The sequence below is a fragment of the Phyllostomus hastatus genome, unplaced genomic scaffold (assembly GCF_019186645.2).
Source record: "Phyllostomus hastatus isolate PE091 unplaced genomic scaffold, TTU_PhHast_1.1 phas_scaffold_501, whole genome shotgun sequence".
Classification (NCBI taxonomy): Eukaryota; Metazoa; Chordata; class Mammalia; order Chiroptera; family Phyllostomidae; genus Phyllostomus; species Phyllostomus hastatus.
This window is the reverse complement of record NW_025334033.1, coordinates 41,548,225-41,573,820: the sequence shown is the minus strand read 5'-3', so window position 1 is coordinate 41,573,820 and position 25,596 is coordinate 41,548,225. Positions and strand designations below refer to the sequence as shown.

At 39.7% G+C, this 25,596-nt stretch overlaps 1 protein-coding gene across 3 annotated transcripts in view; it reads right to left on the bottom strand.

Annotated features, from left to right (window-relative positions):
• The window catches only part of SYT16 (synaptotagmin 16), a 207,721-nt gene that overhangs the window by 85,051 nt on the left and 97,074 nt on the right, over positions 1 to 25,596 (bottom strand). Inside the window, exon 2 of one of the 3 annotated variants that reach the window (XM_045823834.1) lies at positions 12,376 to 13,030. The exons of the other annotated variants lie outside the window; for them this stretch is intronic. Within the exon in view, the coding sequence (XP_045679790.1) occupies positions 12,376 to 12,898 (523 nt within the window). The 5' untranslated portion in view covers positions 12,899 to 13,030. The remainder of the gene's footprint in view (positions 1 to 12,375; positions 13,031 to 25,596) is intronic. 3 annotated transcript variants of the gene reach the window in all.

Genomic DNA, 25,596 nt, shown 5'->3' with positions numbered 1-25,596 from the left:
TCCCTCAAGCAAGAAGAAACAAAATAAGTAAAAAAGGGTCTTATTAAACCTATAGTTCCTGCCTGGATTCAATTTCTTCACCAAGGTTGGATAATTGCAAGAAAAATACACCTGGCTCCATTACTGTCTGCATCTCAGGGGAAGGAAAAATCCTGTGTCTTTTTATTATCAAGTAATCCCATTGTTAAAGAAAAATTTCTGGTCCTTGAAAATCGTTAAAATGGAATTTAAACTTATTTATAGTATCTTACCTCTAATTCCAATAATCTATTCCTAATATGGTAAGAATGGTATAGAAAGACTTTCTCATTTTAAACCCATCCTGAAAAATGTTCTAGCATTTAGACTTCCAGCCAAGATGGAGGTGTAGGTAGACACACTGTACCTCCTCGCACAACCAAAATAAGGACGGGAACAATTCAGAAACAAGATAACAACCAGACTGACAAAAGATTGAACTATATGGAAGTCAGACAACCAAGGAGTTAAAATAGACACATTCATCCAGACTGATAGGAAGGGCAGAGTTGGGCAGCTGGGCGGAGAGGGGTCTTGGCACAAAAAGCAGTGGCCCCAGGCATCTGCTTTGCACAGGCCCCACAGCAGTGGCTGTGTAAGGCATCCTGGGCAGGCACAACTGCAGTGGGTAGACTCTGGGTGTGCAGGTGGTAGCTAGGAGACCCTGGGCCTAGGGTGGCAACGAGCAGACCCACTGAGGCAGTGATTGTAAAGCAAGGTACTATGCACAAGGTGGCTGGGTGAGTAGGCAGTCCCAGGGTCCCAGTGCTGGAAAATAGAGCCTTGGGGCACTGATTGAAAACACCTGTGGGGGCTGAGGCACAGGGAGAGACTCCCAGCCTCGCAGGAGTGTTCACTGGAGAGACCCACTGGGTCCTAGAATGTGCACAAGCCCACCTACATGGGAATTAGCACTGGAAAGGCCCAGTTTGCTTGGGGGAAGTAGTGGAAGGGACTGAAATCCAACAGAGAGTGGAGCAGGAGCCATTGTTCCATCTCGGACCACACCCCCACATACAGTGTCACAACCCAGTGACTGGGATGCCCACCCTGGTGAATACCTAAGGCTCTGCCCCTCATACATAATAGGCATGACAAGACAAAAAAAAATGGCCCAAACAGAAGAACAGATCTAAGTTCCACAGCAAATACAACTAAGCAACCAAGAGATAGCCAACCTATCAGATGCATAGTTCAAAGCACTGGTGATCAGGATGCTCACAGAATTGGTTGATTTTGGTCACAAATTAGATGAAAAAAATGAAGGCTACACTAAGTGAAATGAAGAAAAATGCACAGGGAACCAATAGTGATGGAATGAAAGCTGGGTCTCACATCAATGGAGTGGACTAGAAGGAAGAAAAAAACATACAATCAAAAAAGAATGATGAAATAAGAATTTTGAAAAATGAGGAGAGGCTTAGGAACCTCCAGGGCATCATTAAACATTCCAACATCCGAATTTTATGGGTACCAGAAGGAGAAGAGGAAGAGCAACAAGTGGAAAAGTTATTGAACAAATAATAAAGAAGAATTTCCCAAATCTGGCAAAGGAAATAGACTTCCAGGAAGTCCAGGAAGCTCAAAGAGTCCCAAAGAAGTTGGACCCAAGAAGGAACACACCAAGGCACATCATAATTACATTACCCAAGGTAAAAATGAAGGAGAGAATCCTAGAAGGAGCAAGAGATAAGGGGACAGTCACCTACAAAGGAGTTCCCATCAGACTGTCAGCTGATTTCTCAAAAGAGACCTTACAGGCAAGAAGGGGCTGGAAAGAAGTATTCCAAGTCATGAAAGGCAAGGACCTAAATCCCAGATTGCTCTATCCAGCAAAGCTTTCATTTAGAATGGAAGGGCAGATGAAGTGCTTCCCAGATAAGGTCAAGTTAAAGGAGTTCATCATCACCAAGCCCTTATTATGTGAAATGTTAAAGGGACATGTTTTCTTATCTAAGAAAAAGAAGATAAAAAACATGTATAGTAAAATGATAGCAAACTCACAATTATTAACAACCACACCTAAAACAAAAACAAAAACTAACTAAGCAAACAGATAGAACAGGAACAGAACCACAGAAATGGAGATCACATGGAGGATTAACAACAGTGTAGTGAAAGTAGGAGAGAGGGGGAAAAGGTACAGAAAACAAGTAGCATAGATGGTAGGGAGAAAATAGACAGGGATGGGGGGGCAAGAATAGTATGGGAAATGTAGAAGCTAAAGAACTTATGACACATGGACATGAACTAAGGGGGGGAATGTGGGTGGGAGAGGGTGTGCAGGGTAGAGGAGAATGAACGGGGGAAAATGGGACAACTGTAATAGCATAATCAATAAAATATATTTTTTAAAAAAATGCTCTAGCATTTATTTTAACAACCCCCTGGAATCAAGGTGAAAATTGAATCAAAATTTTGACCACATGTATGAATCACATGTTCTAACTCCTATCCACAAAGGATTTTGTCACATGCCTGAAACTTCCTTTGAAAATGAAAAAAATTATAAAATAAATAATAATAGTAATAACAAACTCCTTGCCTTAAGGTCAAGGCTTTGAAAACTATTTGTCAGCTTTTAGCATATTCATTAAAATCTAGCTTTTCTAAAATGTGCAAGTCAACATATTGAGAAAATTAACTTCATAAAGCTTTAGAAAACAAATTTTGAAGCTTTTTCAGTCTAAACCTTTTTTCATGGACAATTCTAGATAACCAAGGAACATCATGGCAAATGCTATCAAGTGAAGGACTAACAAATGAAGATGAATTTAACCAGAAAGAGATTTACTCTCAAGAAAGCACTTGTGCAATGAAAAGGCAAAGTGCCAGTAGCACAAATAAAGCAAAGGCAGGAAGAAACAATTTATGTGCAGTAACACATTCTACAGAAAGGCAATAAAGCCTATATGATTTATAAACAAACTGCATTATATTCCCTGATATCATTTAGCCTCAACCTCTACAAGCAATCCTAAGAGCATCAACAAAACAAAATACCTTCAACCCATAAAAGCTCGAGAACAACCAGCAACTGAGAACACTGTAGGATTTTCCCTTCCATGTCACACTAACTTCAGAGTAATCTGATTGAAAAGTCAAATCATCACCCTCATTTCAAAGCCTACTGTTCTACTTCTTAAATATGTTGCATGTAGCCAAAGAGTGTTTCTAAAGTTCTATATATCAGTATACTTGGAACACATTAATTCCATTAGCAGGCTATTTCAGGAAATAGTGAGCATATTTCTTGGAAACAAATACATGTGGTTTAAAAAAAAGCAGCCTCAAAAAAAAGAGTATGAGGTGAAAAACTGAAAACAAAGATGATTTTTAAATGCAATTAGAACTCCTTCCCATTACATATCAAAGTTGTCACAACTGCTTCTCCACTGAGTGGTTGGTGTTTCACATTTGCGTCTTTAAACCAAAAAGCCTATCTTGAGATGGCACCGTAAGGAGTCTATCATAGGCAACTGCTAAACGAAGTGTATCTTAATCATAGGCAACTGCTAAACGAAGTGTATCTATTTTCTCTGTTACATTACTATTGGCAACCAGGTCCTCAGTAAGTGCCCAGAATTGTTTCCATGGTTACAAAAAGCATTCAGCATCCCTCTTGTTTTAGGCCAATTTAGCTGAAAATCTATTGTGGAGAAAAATATGGCACATTAAAGAACCATAAAATCAAGGCACAACGTTATGAAAAGAATTCAAGGTTAAATGGGAAAAGCAGGCTTGACAAGGCTTTTTAAAAAGTGAATATAAATCACTGATTAAAATGCTGCCTTTTCCTAGCATATCTCCAAATGCATCTATTTATAGACTGCAAAGCAGCCCATGTACTCTGTCTGATGTGATCCCTTGGTAAAAAGGGGAAATAGCATGTGAAGATAATTTAAGACTGTTAACCAGCAGGTAAAAAAAAAAAAAAATTTTTTAGCATTTGCAAAGCTAAGAGTCCAGTTCCTTATCCTAGTTTCATAGGGTCCTAGGGTATTTAAATATTTTAAAGGAAGAGAAGAATAAGAGCTTTTGTTCATTTGCTATAGACATTTGAAGTAAATTAGTGGACTCCATCACAGCAGGAAGAGACAGTGAGAGAGATGGACTCTCCCTAGAGGCAACTTGGTAAAGCTCCTCCATCTATAAAGTCATGAGTAAATTGGGACAAGGAGACTGTCTCATTCTAGGTCCCTGCTGCACTCCCAATTCCCACTGCTACCAAAGAGCAAGGGCATCAGAAACATCTTTTCATCTTCTGGAACATATTAAACAAATGGTAATAGCTTTTCAACAGTCTGAAGGAGAGGCCCATGGCTTATCCGTGTGCATACCTGTCCATTCCCCACAGTGCTTTGTACATGGCAGGCATTCAATAAATACTTAGTTAACTGAGAAGGGCCATCATATAAGACCTCTCTTTATAAAGAAATATTTCTCCCCATATTTACCTAAGCACATGTACCACCCTTTATTATTTTCTATTGTTCTTATTTTCACTGTGAAATGGAGAGAAGTGGTGGGATTTTAAATCATAATGTTGGTTTTGTTTTTTCCAAGATGGCTGCAGAACAGGTGGAAGTTATACTCACCTGCTCCAAACCTCAATTTGGATTTACAGCTAAATTATAGAGCAATCAACCTGAATAGGCAACTAATGTCTAGCTGAACTGAAATATTATAACCAAGGATTTACAGAAGAAGCCACATAAAGACTGGTAGGAAGGGCAGAGCTGAGAAAAGGGCTGCCCGCCCCCCCATGCACCCAGGTTCAGTGGTGACTGAGAAGCTGAAGGGATACTGCAGCTACAAAACTCCCTCCCCCCCCCACTGCAGGAACATGGGGTCTCAATCTCATGCAGGAATCCCCAACCCAGAGCAACAGAGACGGGAAGAAAGGCCACATGGCATCTGGTGGTGAAAAGCAGTGGGGATGCAGTCTGCCTGGGAGACCCAAACCTCACCTTCCCAGGGAAGAGCACTCCTATTGTTACAGCATCAGCCTGGGGAGTGTACTGCCCAGTCTCACACTGCTGGCAAGGCCACTGTGCCATACTCAGGTTCTGCAGAGGAGTCTGCTGGCTGCACCAGCAGTGACTTTTGGGGACATCTTTTTCTGGCAGAGACTCAGACAGTGACCAAACTGTGTGGCTTTGAAAAGAGGGCTAGCCTCCCCCATCTTGAGCACACAGCCAGTGCCCCTCCCCGCACCTGTTGAATAACTGTCAGGTCCCATCTGCTGTGTTCAGCAGTGCAGGGAGACCAGAAGTACCGAGCAGAGCTGGGACTTTTGAACCTTGCCTCCTGGGGAAGCTTTTGCCCAGGAACCAGACAGCCTGGGGCTGGGGGGTGTGGCTATAACATGGGAAGGAGGGAGTCATTCCTGTCTCCCTGTGAGCTCAGCTTCTCCCACCTCAGGAAGGAGAAGTACCCACTCCCCTCCTACAGGCTTGCAGGCACCACCCCAACAAAAGACTGTTTGGATCAGTCCTGCCAAGTTCTGGACACCCTGCCCTGCTGGGCTCAGTTCCATAGGAGGAAAGGGAGAGCAGCTCAGAGCTGGGACATTCAAACTGTGAGGCCCTCAGAGGCAATTGTCTGGGACCTGGATGGATTGCATGGTTGGCCCCTTTCTGTGGACTAGGTCAGCCTCGCCCTCAATAGAAGACTCTTTTGATCTGTCCCCTGGCCTGGAGCAGCTGAGCTGGCTCCTGCAGAGGAGGTGGCTGGCTGCACCCAATCTGAACCTGCAGTGACCCCCTCCAGGGAAACTAGAGTTGGAGACTCTGGCAGAGACTGAGTGGTTTGGCTCTGGAATAGGCACCACTTTCACCTCATTGGGTGCCTGACTGCATGACCCCCATGTAGGGAAGTCACTAGCACTATCCTCCTTACCCAGGTTACCCAACCCTACCAAGTTCACAATCTGTGGAAGGCAGCCATGGCTCACTGACAGCCTAGGCCTACTCTACAGTCTTTCTTCAGAAGGCTCTGGAGGAAGACTAGGCAACCTCAGGGAGAGGCAGAGCAGCTGACGGGGGAGACAGACCACTGGGAGCCTCCACCCTTTTATGGATCTGCCCTCAGTTCTAACCTGGAGGAAGCTGACTCTTACACACAGATTGGCCCCTCCTGTGCACACCCAAGTCCAATAGATACTGCCACACACAGTGAACAGTGTGGTAGCTCCAGAAAGGTAGCCTAAGGCCAGATACATACATCTGATGTCAACCTGTGCCCGAACTTCCCCCAAGTGGACCCAAAACCAATACAACCAATAGTGGGTTTCAGATCAAAAGCCAGAGCTCAACCCACCTAGTTACACAAGTAGCACACCCAAAGGGGGATTCCAGCACACACCAGACCCTGCTGGGAACAACAATGCCTCAGGGGAGGGAGATCCCTGAACAGCATCTCATACATAGTGATGGAGGTAATACCCTTCTAGTCAGCCAGCCTGAAGGGTTAACTCCACCCATGAAAAGGTCAAGAGCATTCAAAACTCCACTGCAACAAGAGGGTGCACATAACCCACATGAAACATTCCTAGAGCACAGAGCTCAGGAGATCTGGAAGATTGTTCCTCTGAGCCCAACAAGACACCTTCATCATAACAAGTTTGGGAGTCATAGCCAGTTGAATGTTAATACCTATGAAGGGTCTGAGATTTTACTCTACTTGCATACAAACAAGATAGCCTGCTACAATTTTATGAATGTTGGCAGAATACACAAGACTTCTGGGTCAAAGACAAAAGATAATGTATTACTCACAATACAGCAAGCAACATGAGCAACACTGGTTCCCTATCCTCCATGTACCACAGGAGCAATGCATAGGCAGGTCCAGATAGATTCTGTGCATGTAGTGAGTGTATATGACAGCCAAGAAACACCAAGTTTGGAAAACCTCTATCATTAGCAGGCAAATCTGCCTAAGCTTTGCCCTGAAGAGAGACATATTAGTCTGGACAGCAAAAACAAGTCTTCCCTCTGCTCTGGAGGGAGACACTATCTTTGTCTTCCAAGGTTCTTTGTCATACAAATATCCTCAAAAAGATAATCCAAAATAAAAGATGCTTGTGACTGTGTTCTCAGGACATGAAAAAATGCAAGAGATCAATGGAGAGTTATCTCCAATAGAGAATTACCTCCTAACATGAGATACCACTACACACCTGTGAGAATGGCTTTAAAATTTCTTTACATAACGCCAAGAAGTGCTGATGAGGACAGGAGTGACTGGAAATCTCACAGATTACTTTGGGAATGCAGAATGGTACTCTGGAAAACAGTGATTTTTTTTTTAAATAAAGTTAGACATATACTTCCAATATGACCCAGCAATCCTACTCCTCAGTATTTACCTAATTGAAATAAAAACTTACATTCACACAAAAACTTGTCTCACAATAGTTATAGCAGCTTTATTCATATTTCTAAAAACTGAAAACAACCCAAATATCCCTCAACTGATGAATGGGTCAACAAATTGTGGTGCACCCATGCAATGGAATATTGTGCAGCAATAAGAAAGAAGCAAACTACTGAAACACACAACATGGATGAATCTCAAATGCATTAGGATACGTTCATTATGAAAGAAGTCAGATCCAAAAGGCTAGAAACTGCATAATTCCATTTATATGATGTTCTGGAAAAGGCAAATGATAGAAACAGAAAATATATTAGCAATTGCCAGGAGCTGGATATAGGGAAAAGGACAACTGAAAGGGGACTTGAGGGAATTTTTTTGAGGTGATGGAACTGTTTTATACCCTGATGTGGCAGAGGTTACAAGACTATGTGTGTTTGTCAAAACTCAGACCTGTACTAAAAAGGATGAATATTACTGTATGTAAATTATAGCTTTACAAGGAAAAAAGAGAGAGAGTATATGGGTGAACTCTAGGATCAGACTTTCTGAGATCTGCCTCTTTTAATGTGGATCTTGGGTATATACTCAAACTCTCTAAGCATCTCTTTTCTCAACCATGAGTTGAGAATAATAATAGTATTTACATCTTGCAGTTGTTAGCTTTCCAATTGCTGTGCCATCATTAATTGTTGTTGTTGTTGTTGTTACTTAATCCTCACCTGAAGACATGTTTATTGATTTTAGAGAGAGAGGAAGGGAAAAAGAGAGAGAAACATCCATGTGAGAGAAACACTGATCAGATGCCTCCCATGCACACCCAGACCACGGATTGAAACCACAACCTAGGTATGTGTCCTGACCAGGAATCAAACCCACAGCCTTTTGGTTAATGGATGACACTCCAACCTACTGTACCACCCAGCCAGAGCTATTAATTATTATTTGATGTCCTATTATATACCTAACATTATGCCTTGTGTTAAGGATATAGAACTGCATCTATGACATGGAGGCTACAATCTAGTGAATAAACATCTTCTGAGTGGACAAATGAAAATGATTGTTTTACATTGTTTTTACGTTATTATAATGCCTTTGGATTATTACAATGATTACAAAAATTAATATGTGTTAAGAGTTTATCAAGCCAAATTTATGTTAAATTTTTTAAATATAGTTCAACTTTAGCACAAATTTTCTAAAATACAAATAGACATCTCAAGTCAAATCTAAGAAATCCTATTGGTAGTCCAGATAGTTCTAGAATTATCTCTAGAGGTAATTTTAAAACACTTGAAATTGCTGTTACTTATAGTTTATCAGATTCAGAAAGAATTTATCAGCCTACCTCATTTTTACAAATTTATTTTAGCATTTGATATTACTTTAATTTGAATAAGAGTATCAAGGAAGTATAAAAGAACATGAAAATGTTTCCTCATTTTCCAAAACTTACTATATATGGGTAAAACATTCTCTTTAAAAAGATAAAGCTGACTTTCAGTCAAGATGGTGGCATAGGCAGACATGGCTTGCCCCTTCCACAATCACATCAAAATTACAACTAAAATATAGAAAAATCATCACTCAGAACCATCAGAAATCAAGTTGAATAGAAATCAAACAACTACATAATTAAAAAATGCACATCCACCCAGATTGGTTGGAGGGGCACAGACATGGAATGGACTGGTCCCTCACCCACATGTGGAAGATAAAAATTCAGGAGCAATATCTCAGGATTAAGGAGTCCCAGCCCCATACCAGGCTCCCCAGCCCAGGATTCCAGTGCCAAGGAGAAAAGTCCCCACAACTCCTGGCTGCAAAACCCAACAGGCATTGAGTCAGTGAAAGAAATATTTAATGCCCGAAGCAGTTCCTCTTAAAGAACTCACCACAGACTCACCTACTCAGACTCACTCCCTCTGAGATCCAGCACCAGGGTAGCAGCTTGAAAGGACCAGTGGTATACAGAGAGAAACTGAGTTGTCTGACATCAAGATGAGCAGAAGCCATTGTCCCTTTTCTAAACCCTCCCCCCACAGAGCTGGCAAGCTGGCACCACATCTGAGACTCCATCAGCCTGGCTAGCACTGTTTGACCCACCTAAAAGATCCACAGAAACTCTGCCCCACCCAACTTACAGGCCCACCCAAGCTGCTTTTCCACATGAATAGCTGGTCTTAGTTCATGCTTCATAACTTTCTAAATCCTCTCAAACAAGCAAGAGCTGGCCTCAGTGAGCCCTGGGCCCAGTACTAGCATCAGCCTGCCTAGATTCACAGCTTGGCTTCACCTGGGAATCTCCAAGCTCAGCACAAGTAGCAGCAGCCATCTCAGATTGCTTTAAGCTCAGGCAGGGTGGCACGGGGCAAAACACAGGTGGGGGCTGACCTTGGCCTGCACCACCCGGGAAACCCAAGGGCCAGTGCACCCAGTGGACAGCTACAGACCCCTTCAGAGCACCACCATTCTTTCCCTGCACAACTGATCCTTCATGGAGGGTGGTAGTTGGTGGTCAGTGGTAGCAGTCCCTGCAGCTGACTGGCCTGGATAAATCCGTCCCATTGATCTGCCAACAGCAACCAAAGCTCAACTACAAAAGGAGGGTGTACTCAGCTCACATGAAGGGTATACCTTGAGTACCCAGCTTGGGTGATAGGGGAAACTGTGCCACCAGACCTTACAGAACACTTACTACATTAGGCAATATTACCAAGACATAGAGTCAAAGCAGTTCTACCTTGTACATAGAAAAAAGAAAAAAACACACACACAGAGGCTGTCAAAATGAGGAGACAAAGAAACATGGCCCAAATGAAAGAACAGATCAAAACTCCAGAAAAAGACCTAAACAAAATAGAGATAAGCAATTTATCAGATGAACTGTTCAAAACATTGGTTATAAGTATGCTTAAGGAACTTAGTGAGGACCTCAGCAGTATAAAAAAGACCAAGTCAGAAATGAAGGATACACTAATTGAAATAAAGAAAAATTGACAGGGAAACAACAGTGGAGGGAATGAAGCTGGCACTCAAATCAATGATTTGAAACATAAGGAAGCAAAAAAACAACCAATCAGAAAAAAAAAAAGAAAAAAGAATCCAAAAAAACTGAAGGTAGTATAAGCACGCTCTGGGAAAACTTCAAGAGGTCTAACATTCACATCATAGGGGTGCCAGAAGAAGAGGAGGAAGAGCAAGAAATTGGAAATCTATTTGAAAAAATATATAATGAAAGAAAACTTCCCTAACTTGGTGAAAGAAATAGACCTGCAAGTCCAAGAACAGAGAATCCCAAACAACATGAATGCAAAGAGGCCCACTCCAAGACACATCATAATTACAATGCCAAAGTTTAAAGATAAAGAGAGAATCCGAAAAGCACAAAGAGAAAAGCAGTTAGTTATCTACAGGGGAGTTCCCCAACGACTGTCAGCTGATTTCTCAAAAGAAACTTTTCAGGCTACAAGGGATTTTGGCAAGAAATATTCAAAGTCATGAAAAGCAGGGACCTAAGCCAAGATTGCTCTACCCAGCAAAGCTATCATTTAGAATTGAAGGGCAGATAAAGAGCTCCCCAGACAAGAAAAAACTAAAGGAGTTCATCATCACTAAACCATTATTATATGAAAGTTAAAGGGAATTATTGAACAAAAAGATCAAAACTATGAACAATAAAATAGCAAAAAATACAAATTTATCAACAACTGAATCTAAAAAAGAAACTAAGCAAACAAGAAAAGAAACAGAATCATAGACACAGAGAACATTTCGATGGTTGCTAGATGGCAGGGGGATGTGGCGGAGTGGGTAAAAAGGTGAGGGGATTAGGGAGTACAAATAGGTAGTTACAGAATAGCCATGGGGATGTAAGATACAATAAAGGACATGGGGTAGCCAAATAACCCACATGCATGACCCATGGACATGAACAATGGTTGGGGGGATTGCCTGAGGGAGTGGGAGGTGCTGGGTGAGGGTGGGGCAAAGGGGAAAAAATCAGGACAACTATAGTAGCATAATAATAAAATATATTTTAAAAAATGATGCAGCTAAGAGGAATCATGAAAACGGATAAAGAAATTATGAAGTATTCCAGAAATGTCTGTTCCCCCAATGAGAAGAGAATTACTTCACCTTTATATCACATAAAATATCCAGTAGCCTGTGTGAGGCCTATATGTATTACCACCACACTTCATATACACACACCCAACACCTTTCTCTGCATAGCATGCACTGCTCTGTCCTTCAACGAGGTGAAATGTCCTTACTTCAGACTTAGAGTATTAGAAGTATGAAACATTTATGCCAGAACATACTATAGCTACTTTTATAGAGTTAATTACAGTCTCAACATATTCATTTTACATTTATTGAAGGCCCATTATATGCTCAGTTCTGACAGGATAAGCTTTATGGGCAATTTGTTTTAAATATGTCCTTTCTATTCAAGGCTAAAAGAAAATCAAGCTATTCTTATTTCAAAGATTTTCTATCTACTGTCATCTCACATCACGTCTCAGTGAAATACTGTGAGAAGTGTTCTTGGAGTGTTACCAACTAAAAATTTTGCAACAAGTATGGCTTTTTGCACAGGATTTCACACTGAATAATATAGTAACATCTAGAGATTCCTAACCTAGTGAAAAAAAGAGAACAATTTAAAAGATATTTTAAAAAGCATAACATGCACAAGGGGCTTCTCAAACAGAGCCCATGGGCTCATTTTCAACTTTTCATTTGCTAGGAACTCTTGTTTTGAAATATGAATCCCACAAATGTGGACATTCCAAAATTTACACATTGAAAATATTCCTAAGGATTACATCTCTCAAGAAAAAGCCAACAGATGGAAAGGTATAAGAAGGAGAGAAATAAAAGTCATATGACAACTAAAATAAATAAAAATAAAATGAGTAGAAATTTCCTTTGGAAGAACCCAGAGAAAATTATTACTGGCTAGCTTACCTTGCTTTTTTCCATAAACATTTTCTAAAGTACCAGAGAGCTGACTCTGAAAGCCATGTTCGAGGACACTCCTCTGCTTTTCAAGGTGATGTTCTTCCTCAGCAATAGAAGAAAGCACATGTGGTGGCTTTTGGTCATCATGAGTCTGATTGGGCCACTGGGATATTATGGAACATGAGTCCTTTGCATGTTGGCTAAGTCTAGGGCTTGAACTTTGGGCAGAGTCCTGCAAATCACTGTTACAACAAGAAAAATGATCCACTTCGAGAAACAAGGAATTTGTGTCCTCTTGACTCCAATCATTGCTTTGTTCTTCATCTTCAAAGTAAGTTTCCTGAAGCTGAATATTATCTAAGTCCTGGTCTAGTTTGTCATTCAGTTTAGAGTCTTGTTTGCTTAAGTTGACCAGTGAGGCAGATAACACATCCCCAGCTTGCTGGAGAGTTTCATATACCCGGGAGATCCAGGAAGAGAGAGGCTGGAAGAAGTTCTGAGCATCCTGAGACGCCATGGCCAACACCATGGCCAGCGATCTGATGATGTCTAAAAGTCCACTTGTTCAGTTCCTTCAGTACTGTGGAGTTAATATGAACTACAGAAATTAAATTGGAGGTCTCTTAATGGCTGTGAACATTTCACTCTCAAAACTTCTCAGCTGAAACAGAGGAAAGAATTACTTATACCTGTTAAAGTTACAACCTCGGACCCATCACCAAATGCCTACAATCAATGTCAGTGAGCAATCAGGGACTAAGGGATCACCACTGAAATCTTAAGGTAGCTAAATAAAAATGACTGTGAAAGTTTAAACATAAATTATTTCAATGTGTATTCACCTCCACAGGCATGTGCAAAACTTCCATTACCAGTAATGGGCTCTATTCATGAGGACTGAGAGAAATCTATCCCCATAGCCCATACCTTACAGTGTGAAAAGAATAAATGAATCTTCATTAAAAAGCAGTTGGATATGACATTTCAAAATACAAGAAAGGTTGGATGCTTCATCTACAAACATGCAGATCCCAGAGAGCAGGCTAATAAGCATCTCTGCTTCATGACACAAAGGTTTATCCCTTCAAAGGAAATGTGTGCCTGGAATTTAAAAGGTTTTAACAAATCTTAAAGTAGGATTTTATATTTGTATGCAATTTCTAGAAATTATATCTATTCTTGAGGCACAAACAACCACTTAAAAATTGAGGATGGCAGGGAAATTATGCAGCTTACAAACCTAGCATTTGGTTGCCTTTGTCTATATTCCAATCTCACTAAGGTACCCCTCCACAATCTATGAGACTCCCGAGAGAGAGTCCTTCCCATCAGATTCACAACCTGGAGGAGGCAGCTCGAGGACATCAACAGAGCAACAGGGCACAATGAAGGCTCAAGAGCTAAAAATCTATATTTTTACACACATACATGCATATAGACATATACATATGTATATGTATATGATATATATTTATATGTGGCTCTTAACTGCTCATCAACAGCTCAAGATGAATGCCATAAATGACAGTGGAGCCCTAGTTCACTGCTTGCACTTAATTACCCCATCTCCTTTATAACAATAGCTTCCTTCTGACCGAATCTACCAGCAATCCTGTAAGTTTCAGCCCTCTTGACCTCAGACTACTGCATTTGATATGACTGCCTATGGTCTCCTAGAAGTTTCTCCTTCACTTTCATGAAAACCATGCATGCATGCATTGATTTATTCAATAAACAAATATTGATTAAATGCCTATTAAGTGCTGGGCACAATGCCAGGTATAAGGTAATCCTGAGGTCTCTGTCCCCACGGAACCCACATTCCAGTTAAAGGGAAACTGAGCTCTCTGCACTTTCCCCTATGCTGAATAATTCATGTGCCTGTCTTTCAGGCTCTTCCTTATCTCCCCAGCAGCTGCATATGTGCAACCACTCATTGTGCTCTAGTTTCTCCTCCTCCCCCATTTATATTCATCAGCTGGGAGAGTTGATCCATCCATAAGTCTCAATGAACACCTTTTTTAAAACTGTGCAATATCCATCTCCAGCCCTTAGCTCCTCCCTCTTTCCAGGCTTGTATCTCTGGTTATCTAAGTCAGTGGTTCTCAAACTTTTCTGTGTCAGTACACCAGGTGAACTAATAAATAACAGAGGCCCAGGCTGGTTGAAGGAACAGACCCTGGACCTTTGTATTTCTTTCGTTCCCCCAGGTGATCCTGACAGCACCAAAGTTTCAGAAAGGCTGATCTGAGAAGATATACACATGGGTATCTCACCAAACCCGCACATTCAGCTAATCAAAACCTAGCACATCACTTTTGCAACCTCAACTGTTCAACACCCTATACTCACAACATTCTAGTGGTTATGAATTTCTCTTGAACACTTTCCCATTCCATTCCAAGTTCTGCTAGTTTAGGGTTTGTAAAAACTCTCTTCCATTATGTTTTGTATAGTTATCACTTTTCCCTGGTTGGTTTGTCTCCAGTCTCCCCAGCCTCAATCCATCCTCTAGGTTTGCTTACCACTGACTGACCTGGTATTAAGTTCATTGACTGTCTCTTCCCCTAGAATGTAAGTTCCATGGAGCATAGGGATAGTAAATTCTCAATAAGTAAATTAACAAATCCCACTTAAAATTGTGCCTAGGCCAGTGTCTAGTGTAGAGTAGGTACTCAAGTTTGTGAAATTGATAGATAAGACCTACGCAGAATCCTTGTGGAAAACATCCTCGTGCTCCCACACAAACCCCCTGCTCGGTAACATTCAGGACTTGTTTCAGCATTTGTTCCACCCCATTTCACCACTCACAGATTTTTTGTTTGTTTTTTTCTCTGCAAATATTTTGCTTAAATTAATACACTTCAGGACATCCCAGACCTAGAACAGTCTCAGAAATCATTGCATTTAGTTTCTACCACTGTCTCGTAGGTACTTGAAACTTTAAATACAGAAATGATATATCTTCCTTAATAATTCAATAATCCTTTTTATTGTTTTATCACACAGAAAAAAAATACTTTATTTCTATAGGCAACACAAAATCTTTTAATTTAAGCCAGCATTTTCTTGTCCACTCTTTGAAGTAGGTACAGCTATGCTCTCAGTCTCATACCGCCCTCTCTTCCGTAATCTCTGTCCATCAAACAAACCCTCATGGCAATTTTTTAAAAAATAAATCTGCCCCTGGCTGGCATAGCTCAGTGGATTGAGCACGGGCTGTGAACCAAAGTATCGCAGGTTTGATTCCCAGTCAGGGCATGTGTCTGGGTTGCAGGTTCAGTCCCTGGTTGGGGAGTGTATAAGAGGCAACCAACCAATGTTTCTCTCTCACATCATTGTCTGTCTGCCTCTCTTTCTCCCCTACTCCCCCACTTAAATATATACATACATACATACATACACTAATAAATTTTAAAAAATTAATTTTAATGCCTCAAATTCACTATAGTCCTCCGCTTTCCCTGTTCCAATTCTCGCTTGCTTCACTCATTTCTGTGTAGCCTCCTACACCATGAAACATTTGAATTTTTAAATCCTACCATGTAAGTTTACATTATTTACTAAGGCAAATGAAAGGAGATGTGCTTTAAAAAAATTAATAATCAGCACAAACAAGAGGAGTGCTGCTCAGAAAATCAATGATCGGCAACACCTAACTAGCCTAAAGGCCTCTGCTGGGTGTCAGCTTTTTAACTCTGGAATCACTGGGTATGAGGAGGTCTGAGGGATGCAACAAAACCAAAAGACTGTGTATCAGTGGCTATTTATCAACTAGCTTGGAACTGTTTCTACATTTTCACAACTCTCAGAGCCCTCCCTTTGGTCCTGAGTGAATGTCCAGCTGTGCATGGGCCGTCCCTGATAATACTGCCCCACAGTGAGGGCCCAGCCGTTCCTCACCACTCATCGCTGTACAGCCACACTCAGCGTTTTCCGAGGTGACTGCTCTCCCTGGACCACCCGGCCAATCCTCGTTCTGCACAAGGAAACTCTTATGTCACCACTGTCTCTTTATCCACAATCAAGGGTGCGGCCTCAAGTGCTTTGACTGTGCCTATGTAAGGTGTCACTAGGTGTGGTAACTATTTTTCAGTCTTTCTACTCCAGTGAACTGTGAGACCGTTAGTGCTGGGACTGTGTTCATACTTAATAACTCCAGGAGTCACACAGGGTAGGAACTCAATATGCTTCTTTCTGAATGTGAGGATGAATGGTATTAATGAGAATGTTTAAATAAATAGGCCTGATTCTTTCGATTTTCTTCATTTGTAAAGTGAAATTAACTAACTAGATGACTGCAAACAGTTTCTTTCTGCTTTGAAACCCATGAATTTACCAGTGTGGGCCAGAAAATGTTGTAATATTAGGTGTGAATATATTCAGCATTAAGTAGCCTTTTCAGGGATTGAGTCTGTACTTTTGTCAATAACCACTGTCAGAGGATCTCAGAGTGACTAGAAAAAGGCCAAATCTCGGTCTATACAGGAAACAGTTTTGAGTTGTTATATTCCAAAATACTAAACAAAGGAAGGACACCTCGTGCTAGAACCTTAAAAACAATCTAGCGACACCGAAGAGCTTTCATTTCTTGCTAAAGCAGTCCAAAGCCAAAAGGGCTATGCCCTCACATGGTCACCATGGAGATATCTTTGCTGCTTAGGTAAGTTTCAATTTGATTGGTAGAGCACACCAAGCATAATACCAGATTTATACCTGGTAACCCAGTTCTTTGGCAGCCTTCTTACAGCTGAGAAGATAAAGTGGCTTCTGGTATTATAATAATAATAATTTGTTTTAAATGAGCAAAGAAAAATAGACAAGGAAAGACAGTTCAAATCCCTGATTAAAAGGAATCATATATATAAGGTTTGCGGCAGTTGAGAAGGCTCATTGTTTGAATAAAAATAGTCCATGACACCTCATTATTATGAGAAATGAAAACAAAACAACAAAAAGTATGTGTGTGTGTTCATGTGTATGTGTTTAACATATAAGCTCCTACCGCGAACATGTCCCGGGAAGGTCTACCACCTCCTGGTACTAAATAAACTAGCAATCTAATAAAGAATTAGTAACAACTGATAAATAAAGATGGGAGTAAAGCCACTGATATATTCCTAGGGGCTATATTCCATTAAATTCTGCTTTAATTGGAATTATATTTTAGTTATAAAAGTATTTAATTCAATTAATGTTATTTTAAACATAGGAAACAACTAAACAGTAAACATTAAAGAGTTGTGTTACTGTAGGGGAAAAAAACTATCAAATTCCTGAGTCATACGCTTTATCACATATTTTGATCGTCCTCACCCAGGGTGATTATAAACAGAATTGCTCCGTGCCCAGAACAATAATGCTCACGGTCCTCCGAAGGCCGTTTAGTTGGATCTTTCTGCCCCCATTTTCTAGCTGATGGCAGATGCTTGAAGGGAGGGGGAAAGCTATGGCCTAAAAAAGAAATACCAGCTTCTAGGGATTATGCCTGGGTAACCAATCCCCTAGTCAAAATCACATGCAAGTTTATCTACTAAAGTGTGATGATGTTTAGAACTTTTTTGAAGGAGAACTTACCTTGGAAAATCTACTCTTCTCATTCTCTACCAAGATCTGCAGGGCAGTCATAAGTAAAAGTCAAGAACACCAAATTTAAAGTGTCTTCTTGCAGCCACCAGTTAATTTCCTTGTGTCATGTACTAGATGTGGGTTATATATTATTGATTTCCTAGAGTGGTCATGGGGCTGATTAAATCTACAATTTTTATGACAATTATCATGCCTTTCAGAGAAAAGTATTTTGCATTGCCTAGTATGAACAAGAAGGCTTAGAAAGATGAATAATGCATGGAGTCAAAATAAGAACTATAAAATGGGCTACAATCCATCTTTAACATGATTCAAAAGAGTCTACAGGTGTTTTCTGTTAAGAGCAAATTTGTTATGTGGGTAGGAATGTGTGCCACTAAAACGAAATATCTTCTGTAGCACTTGACCAAAACATGTTCTAAATGCTGGAATCTTAACAAATATAAAAATGGACAAGTGAGAACTCTTTATGTCAATGATATGGATACAATACAGTTCCATTGTCATTGCCGGGGCGTGGGCAGTCCAACAGACCCTTTACCACTGGGCTTCAGCGAGGAAGTTAACGTAAAGGTAAATGTAAAACTTCCTACAATCAGACTATACTTTTGTTGGTAGACAATGAGAAAAATGAAAGTGAGAAGAAAAGAAACAGCAATAGCTTCAGAATGATATGCACACACACACACTCACATACAAGGCTCAGTATTAGATTTTCCCTCAGTTATGCCATGGCATGGGGCAAATCATGTTACCTGGGCACCTAAATGTCTTCATCTCTAATACAAGGAGCACTAGTCCTGTCTTGCAATTCACTATGGAAATTGCATTACACAATGTTTTTAGAGCTCTTAAAACAGAGCCCAGTACAGAACAGGCACTCAGTGTCAGAAATTATTACTAAACCAAAATTTGCAACATTATAAAAGGTAAATACATGTTAAAGACTTATAGTCATCTCTGTAATATGCTAAAAACTCAGGAAAATAACACTTGCTATAGCTTACATTTGCCAAACACTTTCAGTATGCAATTCTTTTTGACAACTTATATGAATAAAAATTCTTTGTGAAGAATTCACAGAGGCCCTCCCATTTCACAGTTGAAATCACTAAGGCTCAGAAAGGGAAAGTGACTTGCCTCAAGGTTCATACCTATAATAAACAGTGAGTCTGGTATTCCAATTCTCCTTTATTGAATTCCAAATTCTTGCTTTTACTGCTTTTCCAAATCTTCACAATATGCCAATAAAACAGAGAAGACACTAGAAATCAAAAAGTGAGGGTATTTTCTTCATAAGTGGCCAATGTGGGGTTCAAATCCAGGTTCGTCTGACTCCAAAGTCTGTTGTTTTTACGCTGTTTCCACTCCGACCTGGCTGCCTATTTCACTGATGAGACTTTTAAAAATGAAAACTCTTGCAATTACTTTTCCAAAATAAGTGTAATAAGTAAAAAAATTCTAAACTACTTCTTAAGTGAAGGAACAGTTATTTTAAAATATACTTCTCAAACTCCATCCAGCAGATGGCTTTGTATTTCAACATGATGAGCTCAGAAAGACTAGGGCTGGCTCAACAGAACTTCTAATTTCTCAAGGTTCTTGCCATCATAACAATAGCCCCTCTCCAATCTTCTCCAAGTTTTATAAGCCCATTGGGTATTTTGGAATGACTATTACATCCAAGGCAGACCCTTACACATGCCCCACGAATACTCAGTGGTGTCATAGACACCTAAGGTCTTCAGCACTTCCAGAGAGACTATTTCAAGTGGCTTTAATGACAGAGTTTTCTTAAGAGACTGTCATTGCCCTCACACAAAAACCCACTTCAGACTCACATACAATAACATTGTAATCGAGAATTTAAGAATGAGCTATATCCAATTAATGTTTACTTTTCTAAAGACCCAACCAAAATAAAAAAGAATCTCATTTGGGGACGCACTGGCCGAAGTGATCACAACAGACCCCTGACAAGGGTGCACCTGTGTTTCGCTGGCCCCAAGTCAAGGAGCTTCTGAGATCTCAAATGACATCCACAGTATAAAGACATGTAATTAGAAGTTAATGTAATGAAATTGAAGAAGGCGAAATGCAGGCACGATTAACAGGAATTACTCTCAGACTAAGAGATTTACCAGATTGGTGGTTTTTGTCCCAAGAGAAGAGATAGAAATATCATTTGTATCACTTGAAAATGCAGGCTCAGATGTAGATGGGAAAAGGAGGAAACAATGGAACAAATGTAATTGTACCCCTCTGGAGACAGATGAAGCAACTCCCTAAATATCACCAACCATTCAGTGTTTGTTAGATTTTTTTTATTCATTATGGAAGCAATATTAGCCTTATAAAAATTTGGTTAAAAAGGGAGGGATCATTTATAATCATTCCACCTTAACACAACTCTGATTTTTGCACACTTCTTCTATCCTTTTCCTTGTAATTTGCAGAGCTGTATTCATATTATACAGGGACCTAAGAATTACCTTTAACAACTCCTTATCCTTTACCTAGAATTCATCACCAAGGCCAACCCATTCTTCCATCTAAATAACTCTTGAATCTACCTATCTTTTTTCACTGGCACAGGTAATACCTGAATTCAGATCACCATTATTCTCACCTGAACCACTTCTTAAAGGATCTCCTTGCATTTCATTCCTATCCCATATTTCCACAGAAGAGCCTTCATGATCTTTTTAATTAATTTTAGCTGAATTTATTGGGATGACATTGGTTAATAAAATTATATAGGTCTCAGAGGTACAATTCTATAATACATCCTCTGTATATTATGTGTTCACCACTCCAAGTCTTTGTGATCTCTTTAAGATACATATTTGATCAAGTCATTCAAGTAATAGATCAGGCAATTAAAGTGATTTAAAATTACTTCCCATTGCTTCTAGGATAAAAATCCAAAATCTTCCACAAGACTCAGAAGATCGTGCCTGGTATTTTTATCTTCAGCCACTCTCTATTTGCTCCTTATTGTTTATCCTACTTCGTTAGGCTCCTCCCACTGGCTGACAAATCTCTCCTCCTGACAGGCTTCCTTGCCCAGTCTCCCCACACCCATTCATGCCCTTTCTGGGCTCAACTTGCACTTCACTTGACAGAATGCTTTGCCGAGCAGCCAGCGCCCCCATAATCCAGACTCCATTACGTCCCCTGACATATTCTCTTATAGTGTGTCTACTTCCCCTTAATATTCATCATAATTATAGATTATTGTCCTCCCCGCTAAACTAGCAGCTCCTCGGGAGCAGGGAACAGGTTCGTTTTTGTCTTCGCCCTGTTGCCAGCATCTGGTTGAGTGACTACCATAGACTAGGTCACCAAGTTTTGAATATCTGAACACATACACACATACTATATCTTGCTTCTTTCATTTAATATTTTTAATGCATTTTTGTATGTTTCCAATCTTTTGTGTTTATCATTTTTAATGATTTAATATTTTAAAAACTAAATTTTCAGTGAGGACCTGAACACCTTTTCCCCAATTCAAATCTATGAAAGTATCTATTCTGTTACACCTCAAGAAAAACTATTCAGTATTCTCCATGAGAACAAGAATATCATTAAATTATATTAATGCAGACATCATAAAATTGACATTTATAAGGCTTTGGCTATAGCTGAGTTAAATCTGACTTCCATATTTACTGTTAAAAATAAAACAAAAAAGTATCACTGGCTAAACAAGATAACAATCATCATCATAAAAATATTTTAGGGACTGATTATTGACCTTATGATTATTATTCATTTTTTTTCACTAAGAGATTAGGAGAGGAGCCTAAGGTTTTCTCCTCCATCAGCCCCCAGGTCATGCTTATGCTGCTGGTCCACTGACACATTTTGAACAGCAAGGTCCTGCTGAGGTATGATTGACAGGCCGTAAAACCTACCCATTCTCAGGGTACAGCTCAACACTTCTCAGCAAGTTTATTGAGTTTTGCAACCATCATTATAACACAGTGTAAGGACATTTGTATCACCCCAGTAAGATCTCTCATGACCATACATAATTAGTCCCCATTCCCACTCCAGCCCCAGGCAACCACTAATCTACTTTCTGTTTTTATAATTTGCCTTTTCTGGGAATTCTATATAAATGGAAGGGTACAGTTTTAAAAAGGTTATAAGAGATGTGGAAATAACACTGGAGGCTCACTTCCTATAAGATCTAGGGATGATCTTTATAAATTTTAAACATTTGCAAAATATTAAATGAATAAGATTTTTCCTGGCTATGATATTTCTACTTTTTGAGAGTCTCAAAAGGGACCCTTATCTTCTAGTATCACTGCTATAAATAGCACAGATTGGGGAGGTTAGTTCATTTCTGAAAGAGAACCTACAACCAGCAATTACACAAGTTTTAATCAGGTTCCCACTATGGTTGTGACGAGGAAAATATAAATCTTCCATCTAGTGAAGTTTTTACTTATAGCCAAAAAACCATTTTAGGACAAATTATTACTCCATTGCACATACTTCTGCTAGGTCTGGGGAGACGGCCTTACATTCTTAGTCATACTGGCCCCCTTCTGTCTACTAATGAACACATCAATACTCTTAAGTTGGAACTCTCAACCTAAATCAATGCTGGCAAGTGCTCAATATGTTTCCTTCTGATTTCTTTTCATTCGTTTACACAAGCCTCAAACTAAGCAGGTATTAAAATTGTTCATTGCTAAAATGACTGTTATTGCAAATTGTATCTCCTTCATTAGTGGTTATCAAGATAAGTTCTCCTGGGGTCCTTGATGACTGGGCTCTTAGAATAGTAACGCTAATAACATGACAATGTCAATACTTTTGTGTCTGGCAAACACTGATAATCAGAGCCCCCTGGGACCCCATCAAAAGCAGCAGACTTAATGGGATCTTTGTGGTTGCAGACATAAGTAGGTTAGGTGGGTGGTACATGCGTCTCTCAGGTCTGCCCAGCCAAAGTGGCCCCAGTCAAACAACATTTGAAAACACTCCTACACTTCCCTTTCCATTGCCAGGGAATTTCACATAAGAACTGGGAAGCACTGTTTTCTAAGCATGAAAGTGGGTCCAAACATTCTCAACTAAATCTATATACATGTATGACCTATTTTATAGCATTATATAGAGTTACCCCAATTGTGTCTATTCAGTTAAAACAAAATGCAGTTACATTTCTATTGTAAGCCAGTAATGCCTGTCTTTTGCTTTTTTCTTCTCTTCTTTCAATCCGTCCAATTTCTAACATATATGGAATCTTACTTGCTGAGGAACGGCAAATACCTCTATGGTCTTCTGTTAGCACAATTCATTTCAACTAGGATTTACTACCATTACCCATAATGAGTGGGATTCTACTTTCTGGTAGTGAAACACTAACAATGCATTGCAAAAAAAAACACTAATATCAATATGAGTGCCCTCATATTTATAATCCACAATAAAGCAAACACTAGAAATGAAAATCTTCCAACTGATATGAAAAATGATATTTCATCTTGTCCCACCTCTAAACATAATCTCACACTAAATACACATTTTGGTTAGTTTCAGATTCTAAATGGAACCCTTTCCTTGAAATGTTCTTAAAATCCGTTACAGTTAGCTCTTGAATTATAAAGCCAACCCATGGGTAGAAATGTAGCAGGACTCTGATATCTTTCCCACAGAGAATAATAACCTGTCAAGTATGGCTTTAGTAAGCATGCTTTCTGGGGAGCAGAGGAGTGATGAAGGGATTTGGGGAGATCAAAAACCAAGTTAAAAAAGAAAGAGCTTTGTGCTAAAAAGTAAAGGTGAGACTTTGAGAGCTTCACCATACTTTCCATAATGTGCCTTATAATGCCACGATTTGTATTTTGCTTCATTATAATTTAAAAAGAGCCCCAGTCAGTGTGGCTCAGTTGGTGCGGCATCACTTGCAAAACATAAGGTCACCAGTTCAATTCGCAGTCTGGGCATGCGCCTGGGTTGTCAGTTCCATCTCCAGTCAGGGTGCAGGGGAGAGGCAACCAATTGATGTTTCTCTCCCCCTCTTTCTCCCTCCCTTCCCCTTTCCCTAATAATAAATAAATAAAATCTTTTTAAAAAATCATTTAAAAAGAAACATTCAAAGAGTTAACACCCTAAAGGTAAGGTTTTCTCCATCATTCTCTCTTGTATCAAGTAGCCCACACTTCTGTGGAATGACAACTATAAATTACCACTCTGTCATCAGTGCTCACTAGGGAAAAACAAAAAACAGCAGTTTTTAAGCAGATAGCAATTTTATTCTGTAAAACTGACATTAATTGTTCTAAAGTATTGAGAACTGTTTTTGAGGATTCAAAGTACAGAAACTAAGAAAAATAAGATTTAGAATGTTTTTTGGAATTCCTAAATTCACACACTTCAAACAATACCTGTCATCTTGTCATTAAACCTCAATCAGACTTCCTGGAATAACACAGTCTTGAATTATTGTGAGAGCTTCGGTAAATAAGGCATTTGCTGCAGTTAAGTGGGTTTTAGGCATTTTAATGCAGATATTTATTTTAATGGAAACATATAATCATAGACATGTTCTTTCTTTTACTTTAATCTGTCAGAAAAATAATGAGATTTTAAACCTATTACTCCAATAACTAGTTTAAAACAGATTACTCATATAACTAGTTAAGCATATAAATTTATACATACCCACTTCAATGCAGAAGCAGCGATCTGTGCTACTAGCTCTTCTACTCCAACAATAATCCTTTTTCCCTGCTGCCCACCCATCAACTAAAATTTTTAAGACATGTGTCCCTTTAAAGTAAAATGAACATTACTATCTTGCTGATACAAGAAGCACAAAAACCCAATATTCTCCGATAAATGTAACTTATAGCACCCACAGTATCCTCTGGGCATGCTGTACCTCTGGCAGATATCACAGAGGAAACAACTATCCTTAATGATGCCATTCCTTAGCACATGGAAACAATTGCACCAGCTTTAAACTAAGGAGCCATTTCCTCATCTGTAAATGAGGATGACAGTTCATTTCCACTACATCAAAATCCCTCAAAAGTTGGTGAGATAGCTATACTATCTCCAGCAAAAGGATGCATGCTTAAAGCTTCCTCAGATCTTCCTGGGAACCCATGCTGCAGAATTAGGTAAGAACATCAGTCCACCAAGCCATAAACTTTTACTGGGTGCTTCTATTTGATCTACCAAGATCTACCAAGATTTACTGGGGTCTACTTAGAATGCTGTCATAAAATTCCATACTATGGCTATTTGAAATACAAAGAGGTTCAGAGTTTTTGCCAGAAATTAAGAAAGAACTATGTATGTTAGAGATAGATAGATAGATAGATAGATAGATAGATAGACCAATGCTCTACAGTCGTTGGTAATATTTATTAATATCGTAGCATCACAACGGAAGCTCAAAAGCCACAAGAAGAGTTGAATGACCCCACCCCACATCTGCCATCCTTCACAGGGTACAGGCCACATTTTGAGCCCTTGTACTCTCTTTCTCTGTCATCTTTCCAGGCTATTGGCTGTTCTTTCCAGGGCTTCTTTTTCCCACCCCCTGACCTGGGGGAAGCTGCCCTCCTAATACATCCTCTATCCTTTCTACATTGTGCCTCTTAGAAG